The sequence below is a fragment of the Homarus americanus genome, unplaced genomic scaffold (assembly GCF_018991925.1).
Source record: "Homarus americanus isolate GMGI-L3 unplaced genomic scaffold, GMGI_Hamer_2.0 scaffold24260, whole genome shotgun sequence".
In the NCBI taxonomy this organism is placed as follows: Eukaryota; Metazoa; Arthropoda; class Malacostraca; order Decapoda; family Nephropidae; genus Homarus; species Homarus americanus.
In genome coordinates, this window is record NW_024721079.1 from 186,836 (window position 1) to 213,774 (window position 26,939).

Sequence of the window (26,939 nt, forward strand, 5' to 3'; positions counted from 1 at the left end):
TTACATCAGCTGTTGTGTTTCTGGAAGGTCGAGAGCTGTGGATGTTGTCGTATTAAGGTGTTGTTCCGGTGCCTGGTCATAGTTCACCACAATAACTGTAAGAATGAAGTTTAGGTGATTAGCTTGAAGACTTTATGTAGTAACATAACAGTAATTCAGCGATTTGATACCCGTGTTACCTGGTCTCCCGTACATGGTTCCATGACAAAACCCCAACGGCGTTTTCATTTGTCAATACTAACCTAACCTAAACATAAAAGTGTTTTATTTTATATACGAGACTGGGGTTTTGTCCGTTGGGGTTTTATCCGGTCACCTCCATACATATACAATACTTGCATTTTTACATTTTACTTTTATCCTCTTCACCATTGATCAGCTCGTTAGCCGCTTGGGTATTATTGCATTTTCACACCCCACATTCCTACCACTAATCTATTACCATATTCGAATAAGACGTCTAATTATAAGATCATTTTCATCTTATAATCATCTGTGACGATCTCTGGTCCCTCTCAGATTGAACACCAGGCCACTGAGCTCAGACTTCGGGCATTCAGCACCCATCTCAGGGGCACTACACCAGTCAAATGAAAGTGTCCTTGCTTGAGCTGGCGACGCCGCCCCACAAGGGGTCACAGCTCAAGATTGAAGAAGCTGCAAGTCCAGAAAACCGTGAGGGCAAACTTTTTCGGAGTGAGGGTTGTAAACTCTTGGAACAATCTACCAGAGAGTGTTGTGACGGCACCGAGTGTGAGCTCTTTCAAGACAAGACTTGACCAACGCTGGAGCGGGTTCAGGTACATTCAGGAGCCGGTGCATGACCAGTATTTGCCAACAGTGCGTGACATAGACGTGACCGATCGCCTGGGCGGCTAACGAGCCGATCAGTGGCGAAGAGGATAAAAGTAAAAGTGAAGTATTACATTACTGTCGCAAATGTATAATAACGGAGGTAGTGTATCCAAAATTTTCTCTTATTTTATTCCATTAATCTTCCGCCATTATCGCCTACCTCACCTCCCATACCGTGCGTCTCCTTCATAAATCATCACGTGCATGCGTTCCCGTACACGTTACGCGGCCAATCAAAAGCGTTTTTTTTTTGCAACCAATTAAAATGATTTTTGGTTTAATTCGCTGTTTTTTTGGCCCAATCAAAATCGATTTTTATTTTGGGTCTCCCATATTTCCAAATTCATATTCATTTTCGACCATGGAAGTCTGGGATGGGTGTCACTTAAATTATATGGAGCTGATTGTGAGTTTTGGGGAAAAAAACAAAGAAACTCTAGCATTTATTCGATCGCATGGTGTTCTCCCGACCTCAGTAAAGTGTCCTAAGTGCAAGACTGAATGTAAATAAAGCAAAAACCAACATATGTGGCGTTGTCCTAACTCGTCCCTTATCCCAAAGACAAAGAAGAGACAGCAATAAGGTAAGAAATAGGCGATTCCATCATATGGTGAGAGTCAGTTAGGTTAGGTGAGGTTTGGTTTATGTTTTTCTAGTGTTTTTGATGTATTTTGTATTCGCTTAGTCATTATTTTTTTTTTGGAACAACATCCCACAAAAAAAAAATTGAATTAAAAAAAACCCGACCAATTTCCGACGGAAATGAAGGTCATATTCGGTCTAAACACACACAAATACTCTAGAAAATATATTTTTTACTCTCTAACAGAGTGGGGTGCGCTTATGCAAATTTACCGCTGCTTGGGCCACCGGTCACGTCTCTGTTACGCACTGTTGGAAAGTACTGGGCATGCTCTGGCTCCTGAATGTACCTGAACCTGCTCCAGCGTTGGTCAAGTCTGGTCTTGAAAGAGCTTACACTCTGTGCCGTCACAACACTGGTAGGCTGTTCCAAGAGTTCACAACTCTCACTCCGAAAAAGTTTGCCCTCACAGTTTTGTGGACCTGCGGCTTCTTCAATCTTGAGCTGTGACCCCTTGTGGGGCGAGCGTCCGCCAGCTCCAAGTAAGGACACTCGATTGAGTAGTGCCCCCTGAGATGCTTATACACCTCAACTAGGTCCCCCCTTGCCCGTCTGTAGTATAAGCTAGCGCTCCATTCTCTCAGTGTAGTTGAGGTGCCGAAGTGCAGGCACGTGTCTGGTGGCCCTCCTTTGAACATTTTCAACCAACTGACAGTCCCTGGTATATCTCGGGGACCAGACGGGATGACAGTACTCCAGATGGGGAAGGACTCTTAAAGATCGTTACGAGGGACAGACCTTCTAGATATCTGAATGACCTTCTTAAAAGACCTAATAATTTATTTGCCCGATTTACCTTCTTCTCGCAATGTCCTGAGAACTTCAGCTCATTGCCATCATACACACCGAGGACCTTCTCACATTGTCTCAAATAGTGCAGTTTCTTCATCCCGTTGGGACATATGATATGCCTCCCTACCCTTGGTATGCCCTAGGTGTGTCCTCTTACACTTTGTGACATTGAATCCCAGCAGCCATTTCTTTGACCATTCTTGGAGCTCACCGAGATCCTTCTGCAGCTCTTCACAGTTCTCTTGGTTCTTGATTTCCCGAAATAACTTGGTGTCATCGGCAAACATTTGTATGGAGGAGTGTACAACGTCAGGCATGTCATTTATGAAACAAACAAACAACAGCGGGCCCAATACACTGCCCTGTGTTACCCCGCCTGTGACAGGTACAGATGATGATGATTTCATGCCATTAATCACCACACACTGCTTGTGGTCATGTAGAAAGTCTTCCATCCACGCTAGGACATTTCCCCGAATTCCGTACCCTTCCAGTTTGATTTTCAGCCTTTCGTGGCGTACACTGTCAAAGGCCTTGGTAAAATCTAGGTACTGTATTTATTGTCAATATTACCACCCCCTTCCAGAATATGGGTCCAAATATCCAATACCTTGAGCAAATGTGCTAAGCAGGAGCGCCCCGGCATAAAACCGTGTTGGCAATACTTTACAAGGTTTGTTTTGTAGTAGATGTTCCATCGCGGCATCTCTGATAATACTCTCAAGTACTGTACTTTACATACTATGCTGGTCAGGCTCACCGGTTTATAGTTGTTCGTGGAGTGACGATCGCCTTTCTTGAAGATAGGACTCACATAAGTCATTTTCCAATCACTGGGGGACCTTTTGTTCATCCAGGCATATACAGAACAGGATCTTCAGGGGCTCGGCAAGCTCGTTGCACAACTCTCTTAGCACTGGGATGCAGCATGTCAGGGCCAGGATTCTTATGGACCTTTAGCTTTGATAGTTTATTTCTTATACCCTCTTCTGTGAACACAATGTGGGTCAGTACTGTGTCGAACCGTCTGTCCTCAAACGCAGGAAGGTTAACCGCATCCTCTCTTGTGAACACTGAGGATAAGAAGCTGTTCAATGCCTCAGCTTCATCCTGGTTAGAATCTGCATAACTAGCATCTTTAAACCTCAGGTCTGATACTCCTACTCGTGTTTTTAATTTCGACTTTGCATAGTGGTAAAACGCCTTTGGGTTTGACTTGTATTGTGTATTAACTATGCATGTGTTGTGTAGCTACAAGTTGAATTAAGGGAAACTTGTATTTTAATGAATATATGAATCTATTTATTGGTGTTACTCTACGGTTAGATTGATGGAAATTATGAGAATATTAATTTTATTTATTTATTTATTTTTTTTTATATACAGGAATTAGCTCACCTGGGCACAGGTCACTGACCCACATTGGGGCCTGGGGGGCAAAATTGTAATACAGGGGTAATAATAATAATAATTATTCATATTAAATAAAATTGATAATTAAAAATACAAAATTGAAAATAAAATAATAAATTAATAATGATAATAATAACAATGCTAATAATAATAATAATAATAATAATAATAATAATAATAAAGAAATACAAAAATGGAAAAGATGATAAAAAATAAGAAACAATATATGTATGCTGTGTTGTCAATAATAAGAGAAACAATTGAGACCCTACAATTGTGGTAAATGAGGCAGAAAGTCAGGTCAGCAACCTGGGACTTGGTCACAATTTTCGTGATGCCATATAGCAGCAGGTCTACCATTAGATAACACATTATGCTTCCAATATCTTCCCAGGTGGTAGTATCTCCCTGTTTGGTAGCTGCCTACACTACATCTTACTATAAACTATTCCTATAAAATCATTGACGAGAATAACGTGTTAAATGTTTCAGCTTTGTCAACATGTTGGCTGCAAGACTATCAACACTGGGCAGCAATTGTGCTAGAGGAATGTTGAAGTCATCTGTGGTGGCCCCCAAGAGTCCCTTCACCCCAGTGGTCAGGGGCTACAGGGAAGCTGGTCGGGGATTCACTCGTCGGTCTCGGTTGCGGGAAATGGAGGCACAGACTGTCCAGGCAACAAAATCCGTCACAGGAAAGATTGGACGTAAGTGTTTACTTTTATCCTCTTCACCACTGATTGGCTTGTTAGCCGTTTGGGCGATCGGTCATTCTCTGTTACACACTGTTGGCATGCACCGGCTCCTGAACATATCTGAACTTTCTCCAGTGTTGGTCAAGTCTGATCTTGAAAGAGCTCACACTCGGTGCCGTCACATCACTCTGGCAGGTTGTTCCAAGAGTTCACAACTCTATAACTCTTATTCAGTATAATAAGGATTCCCTCCTCTTCCTCCCTTCCCCCTATTTGTACAAAATTGAAACATCATAACATCATCCCAACAGCCAACATATGTCGATGGTGGATGTTGTTAAACCTTTGAGGATGCTGATTTAACCCTTTGGGGACGATGGTTGAACCCTCCAATACTCAAGGGGTTTACGATGAACAAAGGTTATTTTCCAATTAAAAGTATTTGACATGATATTTGTTTTAGTTACACCACAGATTTTACTAACAATAGTTGGTTTTGCTGCTGTATTTTGTGTTGTTTCAAATGAATTTGACCTTCATTTCCATTGCAAATGAGCTGTTTTTTTTTCTAGAAAACCTACCAAGCCAAACCTGACTTCCTTGCCAGGGAGCTTCATCAGCCATATTAAACATAAAATACGTACTTTTATATATGGTAGCAATGAAAGCAACAATCTTGAAGTGTCATGGTGTAATTTTACGTTTTTTGCGGGCTAATAGACGACTTGTGACCGTCAGTGGTTCGGTAATTGTGGGGTGTTTCAAGAGTTTTGTATGCAGATTTCTTTCATTTCTATTAATTTTCTTGGGCAAAGGCTTAGTTTTCTAGATGTAGGTTAGGTCAGGTTTGGTTAGGTTAGGTGAACACCTGATTTCAGCCATTTTTATATTTTTTTCCCAACATAATAAAGTATCTGCTAATAAAATCAGTGAAAACTGGGTATTTTTAAACCCAATTTCAATGAAAAACAGAGGACAGTCATGATATGAATACTAATTAATTCTTTTGGACGTGCAAGTACGCTCGAACTGAGCAGGTTGGTTGTAAACAAGCAAGGCAGATGACAACATGCGCTGACAATGGCAGATACCTAACATTTGAAGGTAAATATATTAAAAACTTAGCTTTTGCACATGAAACCTTACTCCTAAATATCAATCCGTAATTAAAAAGATGAAATTTAGGGCAGTAAAAACCAATAGAAGAGGAATGGGTGAAAGATGAATATTAACCCATCAAAAGTTCCACATTACTCGAAAAAATACAAATTTGCGATGGGAGTGTAATAGATTTTTTTCTCCTTTTCCATAAAGTATAACTAGAAATATGAAGTTCCGTGGTGTAAGTAAAACTAATGTTAACCTTTAAATACATTAAAAAAATTAATACAAATATTCAGACCATAATTGGTTGATCATACAGTGAGTTTGTCTGTTATAGATTAATTTAGGCAGTGGCTATCTCCCTGGCACTCGGACAAATAATTCTCAGGTGGTATTTCTTCAGTACTCTCGGACATACAGTATAGTTGTTATGCAACAGATAAAGGAGCAGTCATTGCACTTGGACATATTGAGATACAGTACAGTATATTAATTGGCACAGGATACAGGTTCAGTACAACAGCCGTATACAAAACATCAATGTCTTTTGGTACGACAGCGTAATGCGCATGTGTGATGGGCAGACTATACAATGATTGTTACTAAGGTGGCTTTTCTAACTAACCTAAACAAACCAAACCTAACCTAATCTATAACCTAACCATTAACAATGCAGTCTGTCAATACGGCTGCCAAACCTATATTGTATTCAGTGTGATTTTTGGCATATGGCTGCCATACATGTATCCACTACGATATTAATTACAACAGTCAGTTAAAAAGTACAGTACATGTGTATTGTACATTAAAAAGTTAGGTTAGGTTAGGGTATTCCATCTCAGGAAAATTTTCCACTGAAATAAGTGGAGTTCCTAATAATGAAATCCTATACATGTGTTATTACTTTATCCTCTTCGCCACTGATCAGCCTGTTAGTTACTTGGGTAGTCGGTCTCGTCTCTGTTACACACGATTAGCAAGTATTGGGCATGTGCTGGCTCCAGATTGTAACTGAACCTGTGCCATTGTCAGTCAAGTCTGGTCTTGAATGAGCTCATACTCGGTGCTGTCACAACACTCCGGTAGAGTGCTTCAAGAGTTCACATCCTTCACTGCAAAAAAGTTTAGCAGACAAGTTTTTGAACCTGTGGCTTCTTCAACCTAAAGTTGTACTTCCCTTCACTGTAGTTGCAAGTAATGATACAACACTCATAAGAACTAAAGGATTGCAAGATATTTCACCATTAGTATCACCAATAAAAGAAACTGGTTGCAACAAGTGTGAGAGTCATTGTAAATATTAAGAGGTATTCTTGTCATTGGGGAACCAAACCATATTTTTTCCCGTATGTTATAATATTTGATGTATCATTATTCACTTTATGATTGGTTTTCAAGGAACTTAACCCATTTATATAGGGAGGGGGGGGGGTACCATACCTACTTTGAGGGTTTTAAATTCACACTAAGAAGTTTGCTGGATATATTGTTGGATATATTACTCACTTCATTATGTCATGCTGTATTACAATACATTTTAATTCTACAATATTCTGGAGAGGAACCTCATCATATTTGGTATAAATTTTAGAATAAAACAACATAATTTTTTCATGGATTTCAATAAGTGACGTTCAATTGGAATAATGATTAGAACTAAGTCATTTTGATTATCCTAGTAAACTGTGGACCTTCAGACAAGACCCAATAGGGCAGATCTCGGAGATATTAAAAATCTTGATATGGATGAAAAACTTGAACCCGAGCCAATTTTTGTAATGTCCCTCACCACCAACATGAGGGACATAACTACAAGTTCACCAGAGGGTGGTAGATCTATTGAACAGTTTACCTGCTTCAATATAGTGTAGCCCTAAATAAAATTATCAAGATCACAGGCCAGTTGCCTCCTTCCCTCAGCATGACCACCTCTTGTGGGTGGCCATTAGGTAAATAAGGTAATCAATCTGGTTTTTCTCTTGGCTGCACCTGCATACTTGTATACCTGCATAATTTATATGCATGGCAATTTCACTGATTACATATTATTATTACTATTATTCCAATGTGGAATAATGTAGCCTGATTTTCTACTGTAGGGGCCTAATTTGAAAACATACAGACTTAAATTTCCAGTAATACATTGGTAGTTGTGTAGTTTTGAAGTTGTTGTGCAGTACTTTTTTTAAACGTTGGTCATCAATAAACTAGCAAGCCCAATATAAGATGTGAATAAATGGTGTCATTGCCAACTCTGTTACCAACTTGTAATTATTGTGATGTTCTTCATATCACTAATAAAATAGTTGTACAGCTGTAGCTACCACCATCACTCTTACTGAAAAATCAAGGGAGTATACAGTACTGTACTCCCTAAGTAAGTAAATATTTATCTTTTACTGCAAAATAATTAATGTGTTGCTTGGATAAATTATCCCTTGATATATAAAGTTGGATATTAATAACCTACTTACTATATATAAATTGATTTTAATGAATAAGCTGGTGTCATGCATAATATCATGTAATGCTTAATAGACTTGATGTGTTTTATACCCAAAAGCCACTTGGTGACGCCATTGTCTTGGGAGGATAAAATTTTAGTAGTCAGTGAGCCATCCTCCTAGAGTACAGGGTCCTTGGTATAAGTGAGGCCATCTGTTTCTTGTCAATAATGATTTACTATATTTTTTTTTATAAATTATTTGTCTTGTAGGTCCTTATGTATTTCTTTTATCCTCTTCACCAATTCATCGGCTCGTTAGCCGTTTGGGCGATCGGTCACGTCTCTGTTACGTACTGTTGGCAAGTACTGGGCATGCTCTGGCTCCTGAATGTACCTGAACCTGCTCCAATGTTGGTCAAGTCTGGTCTTGAAAGAGCTTACACTCGGTGCCGTCACAACACTGGCAGGTTGTTCCAAGAGTTCACAACTCTCACTCTGAAAAAGTTTGCCCTCACAGTTTTCTGGACCTGCGGCTTCTTCAATCTTGAGCTGTGACCCCTTGTGGGGCGAGCGTCCGCCAGCCCCAATAAGGACACTCGACTGAGTAGTGCCCCTTGAGATGCTTATACACCTCAACTAGGTCACCCCTTGCCTGTCTGTAGTATAAGCTAGGCAAGTTCAGGCGCTCCATTCTCTCAGGGTAGTTGAGGTGCCGAAGTGCAGGCACAAGTCTGGTGGCCCTCCTTTGAACATTTTCAACCAACTGACAGTCCCTAGTATATCTCGGGGACCAGACGCGATGACAGTACTCCAGATGGGGAAGCACTTCACTCTTGAAGATCGTTACGAGGGATGGACCGTCTAGATATCTGAACGACCTTCTTATAAGACCCAATAATTTATTTGCCTGGTTTACCTTCTTCTTGCAATGGCCTGAGAACTTCAACTCATTATCAACATACACACCTAGGTCCTTCTCACATTCAGTCTCAAATAGTGCAGTTTCTTCATCCCGTTGGGACATAAGATATGCCTCCCTACCGTTGGTTTGTCCCAGGTGCATCCTCTTACACTTTGTGACATTGAATCTCAGCAGCCATTTCTTCTACCATTCTTGGAGCTCACTGAGATCCTTCTGCAGCTTTTCACAGTCCGCATGGTTCTTGATTTCCCGATATAACTTGGCGTCATCAGCAAACATTTGTATGGAGGAGTGTACAACGTCAGTCTTGTCATTTATGAAACAAACAAATAACAGCGGGCCCAATACAGTGACCTGTGGTACCCCGCTTGTGACATGTACAGATGATGATTTCGTGCCATTAATCACCACACACTGCTTGTGGTCATGTAGAAAGTCTTCTATCCACGCTAGGACAATTCCCCGAATTCCGTACCCTTCCAGTTTGATTTTCAGCCTTTCGTGGGGTACACTGTAGAAAGCCTTGGCAAAATCTAGGTATTTATTGTCAATATTACCACCCCCTTCCAGAATGTGGGTCCAAATATCCAATACGTTGAGCAATTGTGCTAAGCAGGAGCTCCTCGGCATAAAACCGTATTGGCAATACTTTACAAGGTTGTTTTGTAGTAGATGTTCCATCGCTGCATCTCTGATAATACTCTCAAGTACTGTACTTTACATATTATGCTGGTCAGGCTCACTGGTCTATAGTTGTTCGTGGAGTGACGATCGCCCTTCTTGAAGATAGGACTCACATAAGTCACTTTCCAATCACTGGGGACCTTTTGTTCATCCAGGCATTTACAAAACAGGATCTTCAGGGGCTCGGCAAGCACGTTGCACAACTCTCTTAGCACTCTGAGGTGCACCATGTCAGGGCCGGGACTCTTATGGACCTATAGCTTTGACAGTTTATTTCTAATACTGTTTGAAAACATTCCAGTATGAAGTGCACTATGGGTTATTTTGGGTATTAATACCTGTACAATACTACTTTTTAATAGGAGTACATAGTGTGTTTCATTAGTTTCATTAAGAATATGAGAAATTGGATCTTGTAAAGATTAAGAACCCTTGTTTATTTCAGCTGCAGAGTAAACACCCAAATGTTAACTTAATCTCACCTTACCCCCCCTCCCCTGTCATTTGGCATAAGTGTTTAATCATCCAGTGAAATAAGTGGGAGGCTCATATATTGTGTGAGATCGTATAAGACGACAGTAATTTGTTTCATTAAGAATTTGAGAAATGATTTATTAGTTGAAATGAGAGTTAGGGCGAAACAGAGTTAACTAATCTTTACTTGGACTCTTTCAGCGATGGAGGTTGGACAGATTGCTGTTGCCGGAGGAGCTGTGCTGGGTATGGGTGCGCTCTGTTACTATGGCCTCGGCATGTCCAATGAGCCCGGGGCCATTGATCGTGTGGTGTAAGTTGCTGTCGTGTGTGACGGTTGTACGCGTTTGTTTGTCAACAGTTCTGATTTTATTTGGCTTGGATTTTATTTCAGTACAGTATATTATCTTTCCCTATCTTTAATTATGGTTTTATTCCTTTGTCTACTCTGCCTTAAGCTGCGGTCACGCTAGAGTTTTTACCCAAAATAAATCCACCGTGGCGTTGATTTTTCAACGAGCTCCTCACGTCTCTACAGAACTTATTTGTTGTCAACAGTGGGATGATTTGGAGCGTCTGAAAATCCATGGTATGGCAGGTTGAAATTTGCTATAGAGTCTTTTGTACTGATATGTTTACACCTTTCTTATTTTTGCTTATTAATGTTAAGATGTATAAAAAAATATAAAAAGTGTACAGTATTTCAGTACCAAAACACGAGCAAAAGTGTCATAGTAAACAAAAAAGAATACATCACTACGGGAATATCATTTGACTCTAGAGTACTTGCATCACTTTTGTAAACAAACATCGCATGGATGCTACAATTGTTTCTTTTTTGTCTTGGGCTTCTTTAACAGGACCACACGTGTCACTAAAGTGGTTAATGCTGCCATAGAAACGTATAATGAAGCCATCCTGCTTTCCAACTGAGCTCAAACTAGCCTTGCCTGATGCCCAGCCTGGCCAGATGCCCAGCCTGGCCAATGGCTCGTTTCTCCAGTGTGACCAATATGCGGATCATACCGTTGACTTATTGCCTATGGATGAAATGCTACTGTGGATTTATTGCACGGAAATGTCTAAAACTCGTGTGACTGTAGCTTAAAGTTATCCGAGAGTCCCGAGTGATATAAATGTTGTGTTGTGTGTCATACTGTTGCATTTTTCTTTTTTTCTTTTCTGGAATCTTGTTACCATTAGTTCTCAGCTTATTTCAGTTTATTTTCTATAGCTACAAAACTCGTAACTTTTTTGTCACTGTTTTGGAGAAATATATCGTGACTTATGTTTGCAGATTGTGGCCACAATATGTTCGCGATCGCATCCGAGACACTTACTCATACTTCGGAGCATCATGTGTTGTCGTGGCAGCATCAGGTGTTGCTGTCTACCGCTCTCATCTTGGTCAACGCTTCATCGCTCTCTGCTCCCGACATCCTATTATGGTGAAAACTGTGTGGATGAAGTTACCAGGGCCTGGATGCACTAGCATATTGTATTTGTATTTAAGTCACTTAATAATAATAATAATAATAATAATAATAATAATAATAATAATAATAATTATTAACGGTTTATTGAAAGAGCATGGCAGCCGGAAGGCTGAAAATATACAATTATACATAATTGGGGAATGGGTCTCTTGATTTACAAATGATATACAGGTAACATAAGTGATACAGATATGATATATAATAATTAGGTGTTGATAATTTTTACAATGGATGGGACTAGGCTGTTCTTATAGCAATCAGTTCGTGCTTGTATGGGCTGGATGCGGTTGAGCAGGTGTGTGGCCACGTGGCCAGGACAGTAGCTTGGGGCAATGCAGGTGTGCTCCATCATTCAGGTTAGATCAAGTGAGGCCGTGAGGTCAGGTCAGGTTAGGTCAGATCCAGCCACACTCGTATTACACTGCTGTGTTTTTGTGCTTTTCCTTGGAGTGCACTATGGGAACACTGTTTGGTAGTCAATCGTTCACTGATCACTTTAATGTTTTGCTGAATAGATCCCGGTGTAGTAAGGCTGGTAGGGCGTTGGGATATAGCAAGGGGGGTGGGGGGGGGCAAGGGCAAACAGACTCGGCCTGGCTGCTCAAACTGGGAGCGCCTACAGGGCACGTCTTGTCTCGCTGGTGGTTGACAAGTCTCTGCTGGTGCTTGTAACTCACATAAGTCATCTGCCTTAGCTAAGATCATATGCACAAAGCAATTTAAGTGTGTTGAAGTTTGGGATGTTGGAAACTTAACTTAAGTCGTCCACTCCTGAGTTGTCTTAAGTGAGTACCCCGGCCTTGCGTTCACTAGGGCAACACTGCTTTTAGCTGCAGCGATTGGTCTTTTGTGAATTTTGCTCATGTAATACCTGTACATTGGAAAGGTATTTTAAATACAATCTACAAAAAATACAAAACTGATATTTCATTATTTTTCTTCAAAGTAAAATTTGTATGAGGTAAGAGAAATAATAAAAGAAATATTAAGAAAGAAAGAACAGAATAGGATTGATTGAAAGTAGAAAAAGAAATATTAAATATAATTACAGAATAAAGCATAGAAAGTAAATATAAAATAAAGGAATAATAAATCTCAATTGTGATTTTGTTGATTCACAGCTAATATTGTGTGGCCGTAGCATTGTGGTGAATGTGGTCTTCCATGTGTGTTTTAAGTGTAGTGCTATTGCTTCATAGCATCTGCTCTGCGACTGGCTGAAGGGACAGAAAAGTGACAGAAAAATATTTGTAATGTGCACTCTGATTGGTTGATGGCTGTCAGCTGACGCGGCAGAATACAGTCTTTAGCCACGACCGTCTTGGGCTACGACAGTCATAAGTTTGATTTCAGTATGCGAACTTAAGTTTTCACTTTGCCCTCACTTAAGATTTTGAGCTAAGTGAGCAATCTCGGCAGACTTAAGTTCAGACATTAGTGCATCCCTGCCCTGGTCTGGAGTCTTCTACTTTTGTTAATTAGTTTTAAATGTGAAAATTTGAGTAAATCTCTGATATAATTTGAACACGTTCACATCTTTAAACATCTTGCAGTCTACTGTTGGTCTGCTGGTGGGTGCTATGGGAACTGGATATGCCATGATGTCTATCCCATACTCGCCTGGGCTGGGAGCCAAACAGATGATGTGGCTGGTCAACTGTGGTGTGTTAGGCTTAATTGTGGCCCCCATTGGTGCCCTTGGTGGTGCCATAGCCATCAGGGCAGCTTGGTACACTGCAGGTAAATATAATGGTCATTTGTTTGATAGCCATTTAGGGTTAGTAAAAATTTTTTTTTTTAAACCCAAAACAATTGTTTTTTGTTTGTTTTGTTGTTTTTTGTTCATTTAGTATTTTAATGCTATTTGTTGGTTTTAATAAGTTTTAATTATTTGTAGCTCTTTTCCTTCTCAAAAAATCACTGCAAAGGCCAAATTTGAAAAACACGACCTTGATCAGTCATCCAGACTCATCCTACATGTTTAAAGGCAAAACTAAGTTTAAGTTCATCTTCATGCATGAAAAAATTATTCTACTTTTACAGTTGAGAGTTTTAAAGAATTCATTTAAGTACACAGAGAGAAGAGAGAGAGAAGAGAAGAGAGAGAGAAGAGAGAGAGAGAGAGAGAGATTGGGCAGTGGCACCTTGGCTCCCCTGGACCTGTATAATACAATGTCATGATCTTAACACATTAGAATTAGAGGCTCAGACTCCATCCATAAACAGAGGCAGTGACCAGTTATACTGAATAGTGGGAACTTGGCTCCCTTACAATCAGGATTTGAGATGTGTGCAGCCCTGTAAGAAAGCTTATTGTTTCCACTTTCACCAGTGTATAATAGTTCACATCCATGTTTATGCTGAACAACCACGGGGACATATCTAACACCCACATTTATTTCAAATGTTTCAAACTTCTTTCCCATTTACACCTACTGTTGCTCTGCTGCTCTAATAGAATGCTTTTACTGCATTTAATAGCCTTCCTCCCACCCCATACACTTGTAATTCCTCCCACAATGCTTTTCTGTACACCCTATTATATACCTTTCCAAATCTACTATAAATCATTAAGACCATCTGTAAGTAATAAAAAACACCAAAACATATTAAACCAAGAAAAAGGGCACATAAAAAGACAATATATATTTTTTAGTTTGGTTTAAACCATTGTCATTGGTGGCCGTGACTGAAGGTGCAGTCTGCATAACTAGCTATACTTTTACTTGCAAAATTCCTCCCAACATTTTGAATTACAGTACAAATATCTGGAATTTACTTAAAGGGTCATACTGTATTGGTAAAACTCTTTGGGATTATAACTTTTGATTAATTTAGATTTTATTTGTATTATTTAGTATTGTTAACCGTGGGAGTGGCTTGCCCCGGGAGTCAGCTGGGACAGCCACATCCCCCTAGCTCGCTCCCTGCCAGGCTGAGGCAGGAGTTATATTATGGTTATTTTTCATCTCGTAATTTCAGGTAGATCTACATAATTTTATATGAAAATTTTTTTTACTCTTACATACTGTACAGTACACATAATCTTCATGCAGAATGTGCCCCCCAAAATTATCGTACGGTCATAAACATAAAGGGATTAAACATTTGTTGCTTGTGTGACAGGTAGCTAAGAGAGTGAAGGAAAGAGTGGTGTGTCCCTCGTGTGTTGTGACAAAGATTACCAAATGGCAAAGCAGTATTTTTATTTTCTTTATTTATTTTTATAATTTTTATTTATTCCTATCCAGAATAGCACTCTAAGGGGTCATTATACCATTGCAGAGTACCGCATCAGAGGCTTCTGAGAAAAATTAAGGCTCATGGTATCGAGGGGAAAGTTTTAAATTGGATAAAATCATGGCTCACCGATAGAACGCAGAGGGTCAGCGTAGATGGTGTTAAATCTGAGTGGGGCCGTGTAACCAGTGGGGTTCCCCAGGGGTCAGTACTAGGCCCACTCTTGTTCATAATCTACATAAATGATCTAGATACTTGGATCAGCAGTGACATAAGCAAGTTTGCGGATGACACCGAAATAGGGCGGCAAATTAATTCAGGGCAGGATGCAAATGCATTACATGAGGATCTAAATAAACTGCAGGGGTGGTCTGAAAAATGGCAAATGAAATTCAACACCAGCAAGTGCAGCGTACTTAATATTGGAAGAACAAATACTTATAATGTATACAGCCTTAACAACATCAACCTAGAGAAGTTGACTTGTGAAAGAGACACTAGGGGTAATTGTAAGCCCGGACCTACGGCCTAGAAAACAGTGCGTTAATGTTCGAAATAAGGCAAACAGAGTATTGGGTTTTATATCTAGAAGTGTAAGTAACAAGAGTGCAGAGGTCTTATTGCAACTATATCTTGCGCTAGTCAGGCCGCACCTTGATTATGCGGTTCAGTTCTGGTGCCCCTATTATAGAATGGATATAAATTCACTAGAGTCGGTGCAGCGAAGAATGACAAAAATGATTCCGGGACTTAGAAACCTTCCATATCAGGATAGGTTAAAGAAACTTAACTTGCATTCCCTAGAAAGACGAAGAGTGCGGGGAGATATGATAGAAGTATTTAGGTGGGTGAAAGGAATCAATAAAGGGGATATAGATAAAGTTCTTATAATATCCGAGCAGGATAGGACTCGGAGCAACGGATTCAAGATGGATAAGTTTAGGTTTAGGAGGGAGATAGATAGGAAGGAACTGGTTCACAAATAGGGTGGTGGACGAGTGGAACAAGCTTAGCAACTTTGTAGTAAGTGCGGAAACTCTGGAAAGTTTCAAAAGGAGGCTAGATAGATTCATGGATGATAGAGAGAGGTAGTAACTCTCGACTGGAGCTGCCATGCACAGGCCAACCGGCCTATTGCAGACTCCTTATTTTCTTATGTTCTTATGACATTATTTTTTACCTATGAGATATATATACAGTATTGTATGTGAAGAGTGCAGGTATTAAGAAGCACAGATTATTTCAGTAACATATCTTTACTAATTAGTGAATAACAAATAAATTCTATATTGCATCGTCAATGACACTCGTTTAATGAACAGTAGTGGTGAGAATGATTATGGGAGGGAGGGAGGCAAGAGGCAGTGGATATCATACGGCTCTGCTCTGGCTGAAGCTAATTCATCTCTGTATCACTGAAATCATGATTTAAACAGGTGAAAATAGAGGTAGTGGTGATGATGGGGGGGTTGGTGGTGAGGAAGATTGTGGTAAATGATGAGGTGATGCATCTATCAGTTTCTTTGGTAACACTGCACCTGCAGCACTGCCACACACTGTTCAACAGTTGATATCTACCCACTAAATTGAGTGGAAATATAAATGAGCACTGATGTATCCTTAAAACATTACATTACATAACATTTTAAAATATGGAGTGAGAAGGCAGAAAGGTGTGGGTGATTAGGGAGATGGAGATGAAAGGAGTGGTAACATGCACTGGTGTGTTGCCAAGTGCTCCTCAACAACCTCGAATAACGACGTTAATGTGTCCTCCAATATTGCAGTTTAAGGTGAATCGTCTTATCGCGAATCATTAATTACCATTAAAATAAAGCAATTATAATGAGATGCATTCCCAAGTGTGATCTTTCATATCTTTTGAGTGGGTTTTTACCCTCTTTCCCCCCCTAAACAATACAATTAATGAAAATTGCAAACTCTATTCTTTAAATAATGTTTCTGAATGCACCTTATACAATATAAATGAATAATAATATGGTCACACAAGAGGAGATGGGACGCCAATGTTTTTTTTTTCGTGTTTACAGCCGGGAGTCCGGGACGATAGTACTACACGAGAAAATGAAGAAAATGAGACCCTGGTTGTAGATGTAGTAAATTTAATGTAAAAAAAATGAATATACAGGTATATGTTTTAAGTAACATTATTTAATGTTAATAAATGGAACAATCGAAGTAGCTAATCACTAATGGCAAAGAAAAAAAAAAGAGATGGATTAGGAATGCCAACATATACGTGTGTATTTAATGATACCGCGTCATTTATCTGAAGAATATGTACAAAAGATTCATTATTGTTTATTACTGAATATGTATTTGATTGAATTAATGTTTATATATGTGAAATGAACAATGCAATTCATTAATAATACATAGAATATTAAAACACACAAGAGGAGACAAGACAGCATTGTTTTCATGTGTGACGATGGTTCTACATAAGAAACTGAAGAAAATAAGACCCTGGTTGTAGCTGTAGTGAACTTAATTAAAAAAAAAAATGAATACCTGTATATATGTTTTAAGTAATGCTATTTAATGTTAATAAATGGAACACTAGGAGTAGCTAACCACTAATGGTAAAGAAATAAGGCGAGACGATTGGGAACGCCAACGTATGTACAGTAAGTACGTACATATGAAAAATATCGTCATTTCTCTAAATATGAATATGAAAGCAACACTTATTTACTGTTCATATATATTTTAAATAATATTTACGAATGTAAAAAAAAATTCTATTTACCAATGGTGGTAAAGTCTAAAACATAAGGACAGCCAATGAATATTGTGCGAGTTTTTACTCAGATGACAAAGTCATCAGGTTCAACTCTGGCTGAAGCTGTAGGTTCAACTCTGGCTGAAGCTGTAGCATTCCATAAAGCTGTTGCTGAAACTGTTACTGAACCCGAAGTTGAACCTGCTTATGATGCGGAATTTGATGGTGTGGCTGAAGTTGATGGTTTAGGCCTTCAAATAATAAAGCTGTCTAAAGAACCCTGCACAGCTGCTTTCTTTTCTCATTATACATCTTTATGTAGAGGTCAAATGCATTTATTTAAATTTTAAGGCTTTGTTCTGTTAATGGATCCACTTCAGAAAATATGTTCATTGCTTGCTCCATATAATATCCACAGACCTCTCCCCTTTTTCATATCCTTTTAACACATCTAGTTTTTACAGTAATTTTTTTTTATAATACATATTGGGATTTAGTTATTATTTATATGAAAATGTAATTTTATTTAATTTTTAATATATTTTGGTCTTAAATATGAATGAAATAAGGACATAAATTGAATTGGGTTATAAATTAACTAGGGTTATAAGTATGAAAAGTTGTTGGTCGAACCAATGTTATCGGAGGCTTACAACAGGGTTAAGGACCCAAATCCGGGTCGTAAGTCGAAAATGCTTAAATAATACATAGAAAATCTAAAATGGGTGTCTCTTTTTCTTCTCGGCACCACAAAACTCTCACTTTTAAACTTGCCAGCCATTTTAAAGTGATTTACAAATGAAAATTTTGTCATTACACAGTGCAATCACTAACGTCGGGACTCGAAAATACGTAATTTGAAATTTTTTTGGTACGACTGAGGCGGTCGTAAGTCGAGGGATACCTCTACCTGTATTAATAATTTCCTTAATATTAATTGTATTTCAGGTATTGTTGGAGGCCTGAGCACGGTGGCAGCTTGTGCACCGAGTGATAAGTTCCTCAACTGGGCTGGGCCACTTGGTATTGGTCTTGGGGGCGTGCTCGTGGCATCGCTCGGCTCAGCCTTCCTGCCTCCCACATCTGCCCTCGGCCTTTCTCTGTACTCCATCTCCCTCTATGGTGGTCTGCTGCTCTTCTCAGCCTTCCTGCTCTATGATACCCAGAAGGTAAACTTTCACTTAATTTGTACAGAAACTTCCAGATAACGGGCTTCTCCGTCTCTATGTACAGTAATCTGTTTGAGGGGGCCAGAACTTCACATGTAACAGATTCTCGATATAACAAACTTTTATATCTATAAACAGTAGAACCTGGACTAATTGGGGCAGACCCCAGTCCGAAAAATGCGAAAGTCCTTAAAGAATGAGCATTCTTGAAAAAAGAATCCCACACTGAAAACCATGAGTCATTGTTTATAAAGAGCAAACAGCTGATCAGCTTACCACAATGTCCGTCTTCAACACTTAGTACAGCACAGTTGTGTATTTACCATCACTTAATAAATACTATTGTAGTGTATTTATCACCACTTAATAAATTCTATTTAAGTGTAAATTATTATGCATCTGCATATACCCTGGTTTATTCATTAATCATTTGTCGAAGTGTACAAGTTGCCAAACTGAGTCATCATATAACAATCAAAGGTAGTAAATAACGTTTTTAAGAAGGTATCTTCATTATACAGTGTCTTAAAGTGACCCCTGTTGTAAGCTGGTCTATTGAAAGCTCTCACACAAATGCATCTTGAGTAAATAACCTTCTGAACAGCTTATCCTTTTATTTTCAAGTCATATTACAAATTACATACAGTATTGTATGTTTTTCTGTTACTGAAGATGCTATATTAATCTTGATGAACCATAAACCATAAGAGGCCAATCATATGAGAATGTAATACTGAATCAATATATAAATAAACCTGACAAATGTGGCAACACCTGATCAGCTCCAGTCTGCTTACATATTCGAGTGTCTTAGTTCTCAGTTGGCCAATGGCAAATCTGATTAGATCACTACAGTATTCAGTAAGTGTGGTTCATTTCAAAGACTATTTTTATTAATCTCTCCCCCTCCCCCCCCTTTTTTTTATAGTATTTCTGGTGACCAAAGCATCTCAGAGTCCAAAAAAGCAAATTCCAATATATTGAAGTCCTATTTATTGAGGTTTTACTGGGTAGTTCATTAAGTGGGTATTTCACATCTAATGGACCCTCAATATAATGGACTTTTATGTATATAGTTTATTAGATGGGGGTTTCACATGTAACAGACCTTCGATATAATGTAATTTCATCTTTATATAGTCCATTTAGAGATTTCACTTGTATGTGTTTGGCTGTAGCAGATCTAGCAATTGCTGTATTGGGTGTTCTGTTAGGTTAGGGTAGTTAATGTTCAGGTGAAATAAGCTGGGGTGTCTAATGTTAAGTTCAAGACATTTTATGTTATTATTTTTGCACCATATGACATTTTTATACTGTTAGTAGATAGTTGATGACTACACCCTTTCCATGCTAAACTGGCCCATAAGCCACACCCCTCTTCTATGAAAATAGCTGATTGGTTCATAGGAAATGTTCGTGCAGCTGTCCAGCAGATGTTAAATCTTAACTCAACAGATGTCAGCATTGTGCTACTTAACCAACAAAAACATTTCTCACACCCACGATTAAATTATTAAATACTTTATTCACTAACTTGGCATCCCTATCTTAAATACTGCATTGTGACAAGATTTAAGTAATAATATATTCTGTGAAATATTAAGAAGCAATGTAGAGGTTTAACATTTTCATCCTCTGTTATCAAGTATCAAGGAATTTGGTGCAAATGAACAAAAATCTCAGCCAATGATGGACGAGGTATAGTAAATTTGTGTCACAGTAGTCTAATGCGAGCTCTACTGTACTGGCAGTACGAATTAAGTGTCCAGCTGATCTGTCACTATGAGCTGATCACCTGTTGATCTGGCCACGAAGCCCAGTGGCTGTTCCCCTGAGCATTTTACCTTCCCCTAGACTGTGCGTATATATATCGAGTTTTATCAGTTACATATATAAATGATTTGGGATATACTGTATACAACCATACAAACTGTAGTTCCTTACCTATTGTGCTATATTTATTGTAGCATTTATTTCTGTTTGCTTTATGATTGGTACAAAAGAAAGAAATATGAAAAGACATCATTTGAAAGCGAATTTCATCTTTGATTTCGACCTTTCGTGATAAATATTTAAAATTCTAACATCCTCTCTGAAGTGCTAATGTCTTAAAATCATTTGCATTTTGATAGTCCAGCTATTTAACATTATTAGTCCAGCTATTTAACATTATTTTAGAGAATAACGGGTTTGCTTACCAATTATGAACATATATAATTTGAATAAATGGACAACTACATGAAAATTTTCTATGAACCAATCTGCTATTTGTAGCTATAGACGAGAGGCGTGGTTTATGGGCCAGGTTAGCATGGAAATACTACACTGTGCTTACTAATGTAATATATATAAAAACCTTAGTTGTTGAAATGTAGTAATTACTACACTTCAACATCTAAGGTCCATGTTAACATTAATAACATGTGACCTTTTTCATGCTGAAAATCTTTTTGTTTAGGTGGTGCGCAAAGCTGAAAGTCACCCCAACATGTACGGGGTTATGCCTTACGACCCCATTAACATGTCTCACCACATTGTCATGGACGCCCTCAACATCTTCATCCGTATAGCACAGATTCTGGGTATGGTTGGCGGAAGACGAAAATAAACCTGCGGCATAAATGTGTAAGAAATTGGATATTGTAACCTCAGTGTATATGTAAGGATTTTATATCATTCATTTTGCTACTCTTGTGTCTATTAAGTAGTAATAGATGTGAGAGATTGATAGTCACTTGTTTTGTTCTATTTTTAGTATCTGTTGAGTTTCAGACATCAAGTAGCAGGTACTTGTGTGTTCTTTACTACCTGACCGGAAAATCTATATGAAAGTTTCCACCGATTGCTGTGTAAACACGAGTTGTCAGTCAAATTGAAGTGAAAAAATCAACACAAGTAAGGCATTTACCTGTAGATGGACACAAGTGGGAGTTGATACAAACTGATTTTATTGTGTTTATTTAACATTTTACCTAAAAAAAAAAACTGGGCAAGCAAAGTTCCTCCCAAATTTGTCAGGGCAAGTAAAGAAAAACTATCCAGGCAAGTAAATTGCTTAAGTCACTTGCCTGGGACAAGTAATATAAAAATTAAACAACCCTATTTTCAACAGACAATTGGATAATGCTAGACACATTTCACAGCAAAATACAAAATATACCCTGATATATTATTCACTCAGAAAACAATACATTTTCTTATGTATAAACTACAGTATAAAGCCAAGTAAAACTTCTTTAATGGTTGAAGTTACTATACAGCATACGATGGTTATTACCCTGAAGATAATAAAGTTATAACCAGGGAATAATGGTACTTACATATTGCTGTACAATGGTGATAATGTACTTTGCTTGGCACGAGTAAAAATACAATAATCTTTAAAATTTCAAAAATACATTCACTGTTATTAAGAACAGAAACTAGATAAGTTATATCTGAGCCCCCCCCCCCCAAAGTAGTGGCAATTATTAATTCCTATTATTATACTGTACTATAAGGAGAACAAGATACAGTATTATACAACATATCTGGCACACTTCAACAATTCACTGAAAAATTGACCTCCATCTAGTAGTCGCTAAACAATATTTATAAAATATAAGAATTATCTAATAATTCCGTATGAACTTGTACCTAATAGTTATTGAACAATGTCATCTAACGTCTTAACAAGGCATTTTTTACCCTAGATGAACACCTCGCTAGTCAGCCAGCGGGTGCCCTATCACTTCTGGTAGATGACACATTAATTGGCTTTAAGTCCCAGTAAATATCTACAAGAACTAAAGTTCATCATGCTCCAAGTGTCTAGTGATGAAAGAGACCATGTCGTTCAAAGAGCGATCTCCATTGTATTCTCCAATGTGATTGGCATTCTTGTACAGATACAAAGTTGGAAATCCATTTACCTGTGAAAAACAATATATATATATATTTGTTTGATATCCCTTATCCAAAATGCTCTGAAATCCAAGTCTATTTCATTATATTTATGGTAGATAATACACTTAATATGGCATATATCATAATTTTTATTATTATGGTAAATATGTATGTGTAATGAATAAAGGTAAGACACAGGCTGCTTAGCACCTCGTAGTCATGGCAATGCCAAGCAGACAACAGTGATTGCTTACGTTTCTGGGTCTTTAATGTACATCTTATCACATACTTTATACCGAAAATGGTCAAATTATGTTTCATAAAGCTACCTGCAGAATATATGTATCCATATGCTGTAAATAAAAAATAAATGAATTTTATGCATAGACTTGGGGCCCCAAACCTGCTGGGTGAGCCACCGGATTATATAGGTATTCTAAAATTCAGGGTCACAAATTTGCAAACATCTAAAAAATATAGCTGAAAACTTGACATTTTGGTAAGACTCAAGGTGACTTGAAAAAAAAAATTAATGAAATTCTACCTGTGTAGGCTTTCAGCACACTTTAAATTTATAGTTGTGACCATTTTTCATGATGATCATATCAAGAAATGGAAGGGATCCAATAATTTCTTTTTCAATTTTGCAGGTAATACTAGACAAGATCATTAAGCATGTTCCAAAATTACAGTGGGCCCCTGTTTCTAGGCCACAGACAAAGAACATCATCTACAGGTACATACCTATACCATGGAGGAATGAAATCATCTATGTTGGGTAGCAATCTAGCTTTAAAACCTCCATATAATTACCCTTGCTCATGCTAAATATTTATTTGTAAAACTTTCCACTTGTCCTAAAAACATTGTCAGTAATGCATAACACTCGGTTTGAGAAAATGTAACAGATGCAATTTATCTTTAAGGAATGAAAGAAGGTCATTAATGCAGTGGTACTCTCTTGAAAATTGAATTTACATCAAAACTTATTAATTCACATGGTTCATTGTGTTTATCAATTAAATCACTGCTGTTGTGTATATGTAGGTGGATTAGATATCTGGCCTGTAAGAGGGGATAAATGTCTTGAATAAAGACAAAAGCTAAAATGCTCCAGAGTTTCCCTTTTCCTGTGTGGTTTTATTAGGATATACCTTGTTCTTGTTTCCATTATATATATATACATACATATATACATATATACACACACACACATACATACACACACTCACTACAGTATTCTTGCAAGCACTTTCCTGTAGTAGGGCTCATTACCTAATACCTGACCATTGTGGACCTGATCTCACCCCTCCTCTGTATATATATACCTTGTTTTGTACTTCTCCTTAGTCTGTACTCACCCCTGAAGATGTGTGAATTACACGAAAGTGCTTGGGAACTTTGTGTTTTCTTCTTTCTCTGTATTATAGCATATACCCAGATCACGCACACTCCACAGTGATTATATATATATATATATATATATATATATATATATATATATATATATATATATATATATATTTATCTATATATCTGTATATATCTATCTATCTATCTATCTATCTATATCTATCTATCTATCTATCTATCTATCATCATCTATCTATATCTATCTATCTATCTATCCTATATATCTATCTCTCTCTCTCTATCTATATATATCTAAGAATTCTTTAGTAGATCACAGACTGTATGTGATCTACTAAAGAATTCTTTTAGATCTCGTGACTTTACAAGTAAGAAAGCGTCATTTGCTTACCCTAGCATTTTCTCACGACACGCCACTGCTATATATCTATCTATCTATATATATATCTATCTATATCTATATATATCTATCTATCTATATCTATATATATCTATATCTATATATCTATATCTATCTACCTATGTATCTATCTATCTATGTATCTATCTATCTATCTATATCTATCTATATATATATATATATATATATATTCCTATATATGATAGGGTTGCATTCCTGAAAACCCTAACATAAATCATGAGTCCTTGAAAATGGGTTTCAATTTGATATATTCAAGACTTTTAAATTGTGTACATAAATTTTTTTTTTTTACTTGCCATGTAAGTTAAGTTTATTCCTATTTAGTTTTCCACTTTCCTATGTACAATTTATTTCTGCTCTGTATCATATGTCATGAATCATTAATTTTACCGACATTTGCCGAAGCAAAAGTGAAGCATTAGTAACTCGCCGAATCACTCCATCCATTCTCAAACTGTGCAAGCCGTAAAAAATTACTCACGTTTTGCTCGCTGCACAAGGCTCTATTCACCTCCTGTGTACAATCCACTTTAGCTATCTTCACCTGGTCATGGCCAACAAACTTGCGACCCAACTCATCATATGTTGGGGCCATGCGCTTGCAGTGGCCACACCTAAAATTAAGGGTGAAATTAAGAGAGATCCACACAAATAAATCTTAAGAATATGTTTAGTGATTGCATATAAATACTGTACCTGTATATAGTGGAGTGTAAGACAACATGGTGTACGCGATGCCCCAAATTTTCAATTTACTGTATATATATGAAGTTCTATTTGCTGTATAAGATGATTATAAAATATGAAAGTTGGTGTAATAAACATTACTTTTTTTATCTGGGACAATTTCTTACCCTAAAAGCACATAACATTACGAGACAGCCGTGCATGCAGCATTCACTTCTCGTCTTGCCTGCGATGTCCACTGTTTCTCTGTGGATGTCAGTCACACTAAAATAACCCCTTATAGTACATCCCCCTTTCCTCACACAGCCAAACTGTGGAATGTTCTGCCTTCTTCTATGTTCCTATACTCATACAATCTGTCTCACTTCCTAAAGCTGGTTTTCTGGTATCTTCATGGTGTAGATTAATATAATCTTTTTCTTTTCTATTTTAAATTTATTTTTACTCTTATTTTTTTGCCCCCTAGGCCCCGTTGTGGGTCGATAACCTGTGCCAGGGTGAGCTACTCCCCGTAAAAAAAAAAAAAAAAATTTATGCCATTTTTCACCATGATCCTGGTAGTGGTTTGTTTATGACCATATTTTACTATTCATTTACACATGGAAAACATATGACAATGAATTGCTGTGGCTTATATAGCAATTGGTGTATCCTACAGACATGCAATACTTTATTCCTCTCTGATGAAAGTGGTATAAGGCTTAATAAAACTTACCATGGTGCAAAGAATTTCACTAATGTGTACCCTCTCTCAATAGCATTCTCAAAATTCTCAGAGGTGAGAATTGCAATAGGCGGTCGTGGCTCATCTGCGTCTTCCTTTTGGTTGTCAGCGTCATCACCCAGCGAGCGAACTGTGAATTTCTTTAAATCTTCATGGCTGCGATCTCCAGCATATTTTTCAATCTAAAAAAAAAAAAAAAAAAGTACGTATTTAGGCAAAAATAAACAATTGCTACCAAAAGAACACCCTACACATACTAAAACAAAAGAGTTGACCTAATCTGGTGAGTTAGGTTCTCAAGACTCCCATGGATTGCAAATATCATGGACTGAAATTCAATTGTGCCTTTGGAAGGAAATAAAAGTTTGGGTCAATTCTCAAAATGTCACCCAAAAAGATTTGTTATTTTGACTTATGTTACCTCAATCTTAAAAAAAGCAGAATAAAATGGACTGATTCTTATATTTTGTTTTTAAATATATATAAATGAACCAGGATCAAGCAGCTCTCTATAGTTATTTACTTTAAGGGCTTGAATCCTCAGAGGCAACACTTGTATACACTTAAACAACTGGAGTCATACCTTTTTTCCATCTTCAATCCATAGCAGCGTAGGGTAGCCCTTCACCTCATACTCAGTGCATATATCTCTGAACTGGGTGCAATCTAATTTTCCAATCGTCACAGACTTGTCATGCTCAAAAGTCTTTGCCAAGGATTCCCATGTAGGGGCGAGTCTCTTGTTGTAAGAAAAAAAAGTAAGAAACAAATAATACTAATCAATATTTATGCAAATTTTATGAAATATCAGCTGTTAAGTACCTATCAGTTAAGTACAGGTACCTATAATTTTTTATTGGAAAGAGTGGGAACTGGATATTATATGTAACTTTAAAGTTCAGACACATACAGTACAGCCAATTACTAAAGTACTGTTCACCTCTCCACCCGAACTATGAAACCCGGGTTCAGACTCATGAATCTGAAGCATTTATGGACAGAATAGTATATGTCTACTGCTTCGGGTTCACGAGTCTGAATATTGAGGTTCATGGTTCAGGGGGAGAGGGGAAGGACTTTAGAATCCGACTGTACATTAGGAAAAAACTTAAGTTAGTCAAGGGTATGAAGATGACTGGTATTCACAAATCAGAGATCATTCCAATCCAACTCC

At 37.7% G+C, this 26,939-nt stretch overlaps 2 protein-coding genes across 4 annotated transcripts in view; one reads left to right on the forward strand and one right to left on the reverse strand.

The window, feature by feature from the left end:
* LOC121861380 (growth hormone-inducible transmembrane protein-like) lies at positions 1-23,673 on the forward strand. Of its 3 annotated transcripts, XM_042359032.1 has the most exons (8): positions 8-114; positions 4,197-4,411; positions 10,231-10,342; positions 11,327-11,477; positions 13,079-13,265; positions 18,457-18,677; positions 21,136-21,302; positions 23,213-23,673. In XM_042359032.1, exons 1-7 carry the CDS (start codon positions 104-106, stop codon positions 21,283-21,285), a joined length of 1,047 nt encoding a protein of 348 aa, XP_042214966.1. In that variant the 5' UTR covers positions 8-103; the 3' UTR covers positions 21,286-21,302; positions 23,213-23,673. The 3 variants fall into 3 exon arrangements, with proteins under 3 accessions (XP_042214967.1, XP_042214965.1, XP_042214966.1); XM_042359033.1 differs by having other exon boundaries at positions 1-97; positions 21,136-23,673; XM_042359031.1 differs by having other exon boundaries at positions 7-114; positions 21,136-23,673.
* Positions 21,620-26,939, reverse strand: part of LOC121861379 (thioredoxin domain-containing protein 5 homolog) — a 16,722-nt gene continuing 11,402 nt past the window's right edge. Inside the window, exons 5-8 of the mRNA XM_042359030.1 lie at positions 26,349-26,504; positions 25,757-25,947; positions 24,836-24,968; positions 21,620-22,588 (exon numbers count right to left, since the gene is read on the reverse strand). Coding sequence (XP_042214964.1) covers positions 22,463-22,588; positions 24,836-24,968; positions 25,757-25,947; positions 26,349-26,504 — 606 coding nt within the window. The 3' untranslated portion in view covers positions 21,620-22,462. The remainder of the gene's footprint in view (positions 22,589-24,835; positions 24,969-25,756; positions 25,948-26,348; positions 26,505-26,939) is intronic.

Bases quoted from the DNA above. Each gene is read 5' to 3' on its own strand.
- LOC121861380 (XM_042359031.1), top strand. The intron at 4,412-10,230 runs GTAAGTGTTTAC...GGACTCTTTCAG, and splicing joins CGTCACAGGAAAGATTGGAC to CGATGGAGGTTGGACAGATT. The intron at 11,478-13,078 runs GTGAAAACTGTG...AACATCTTGCAG, and splicing joins GCTCCCGACATCCTATTATG to TCTACTGTTGGTCTGCTGGT.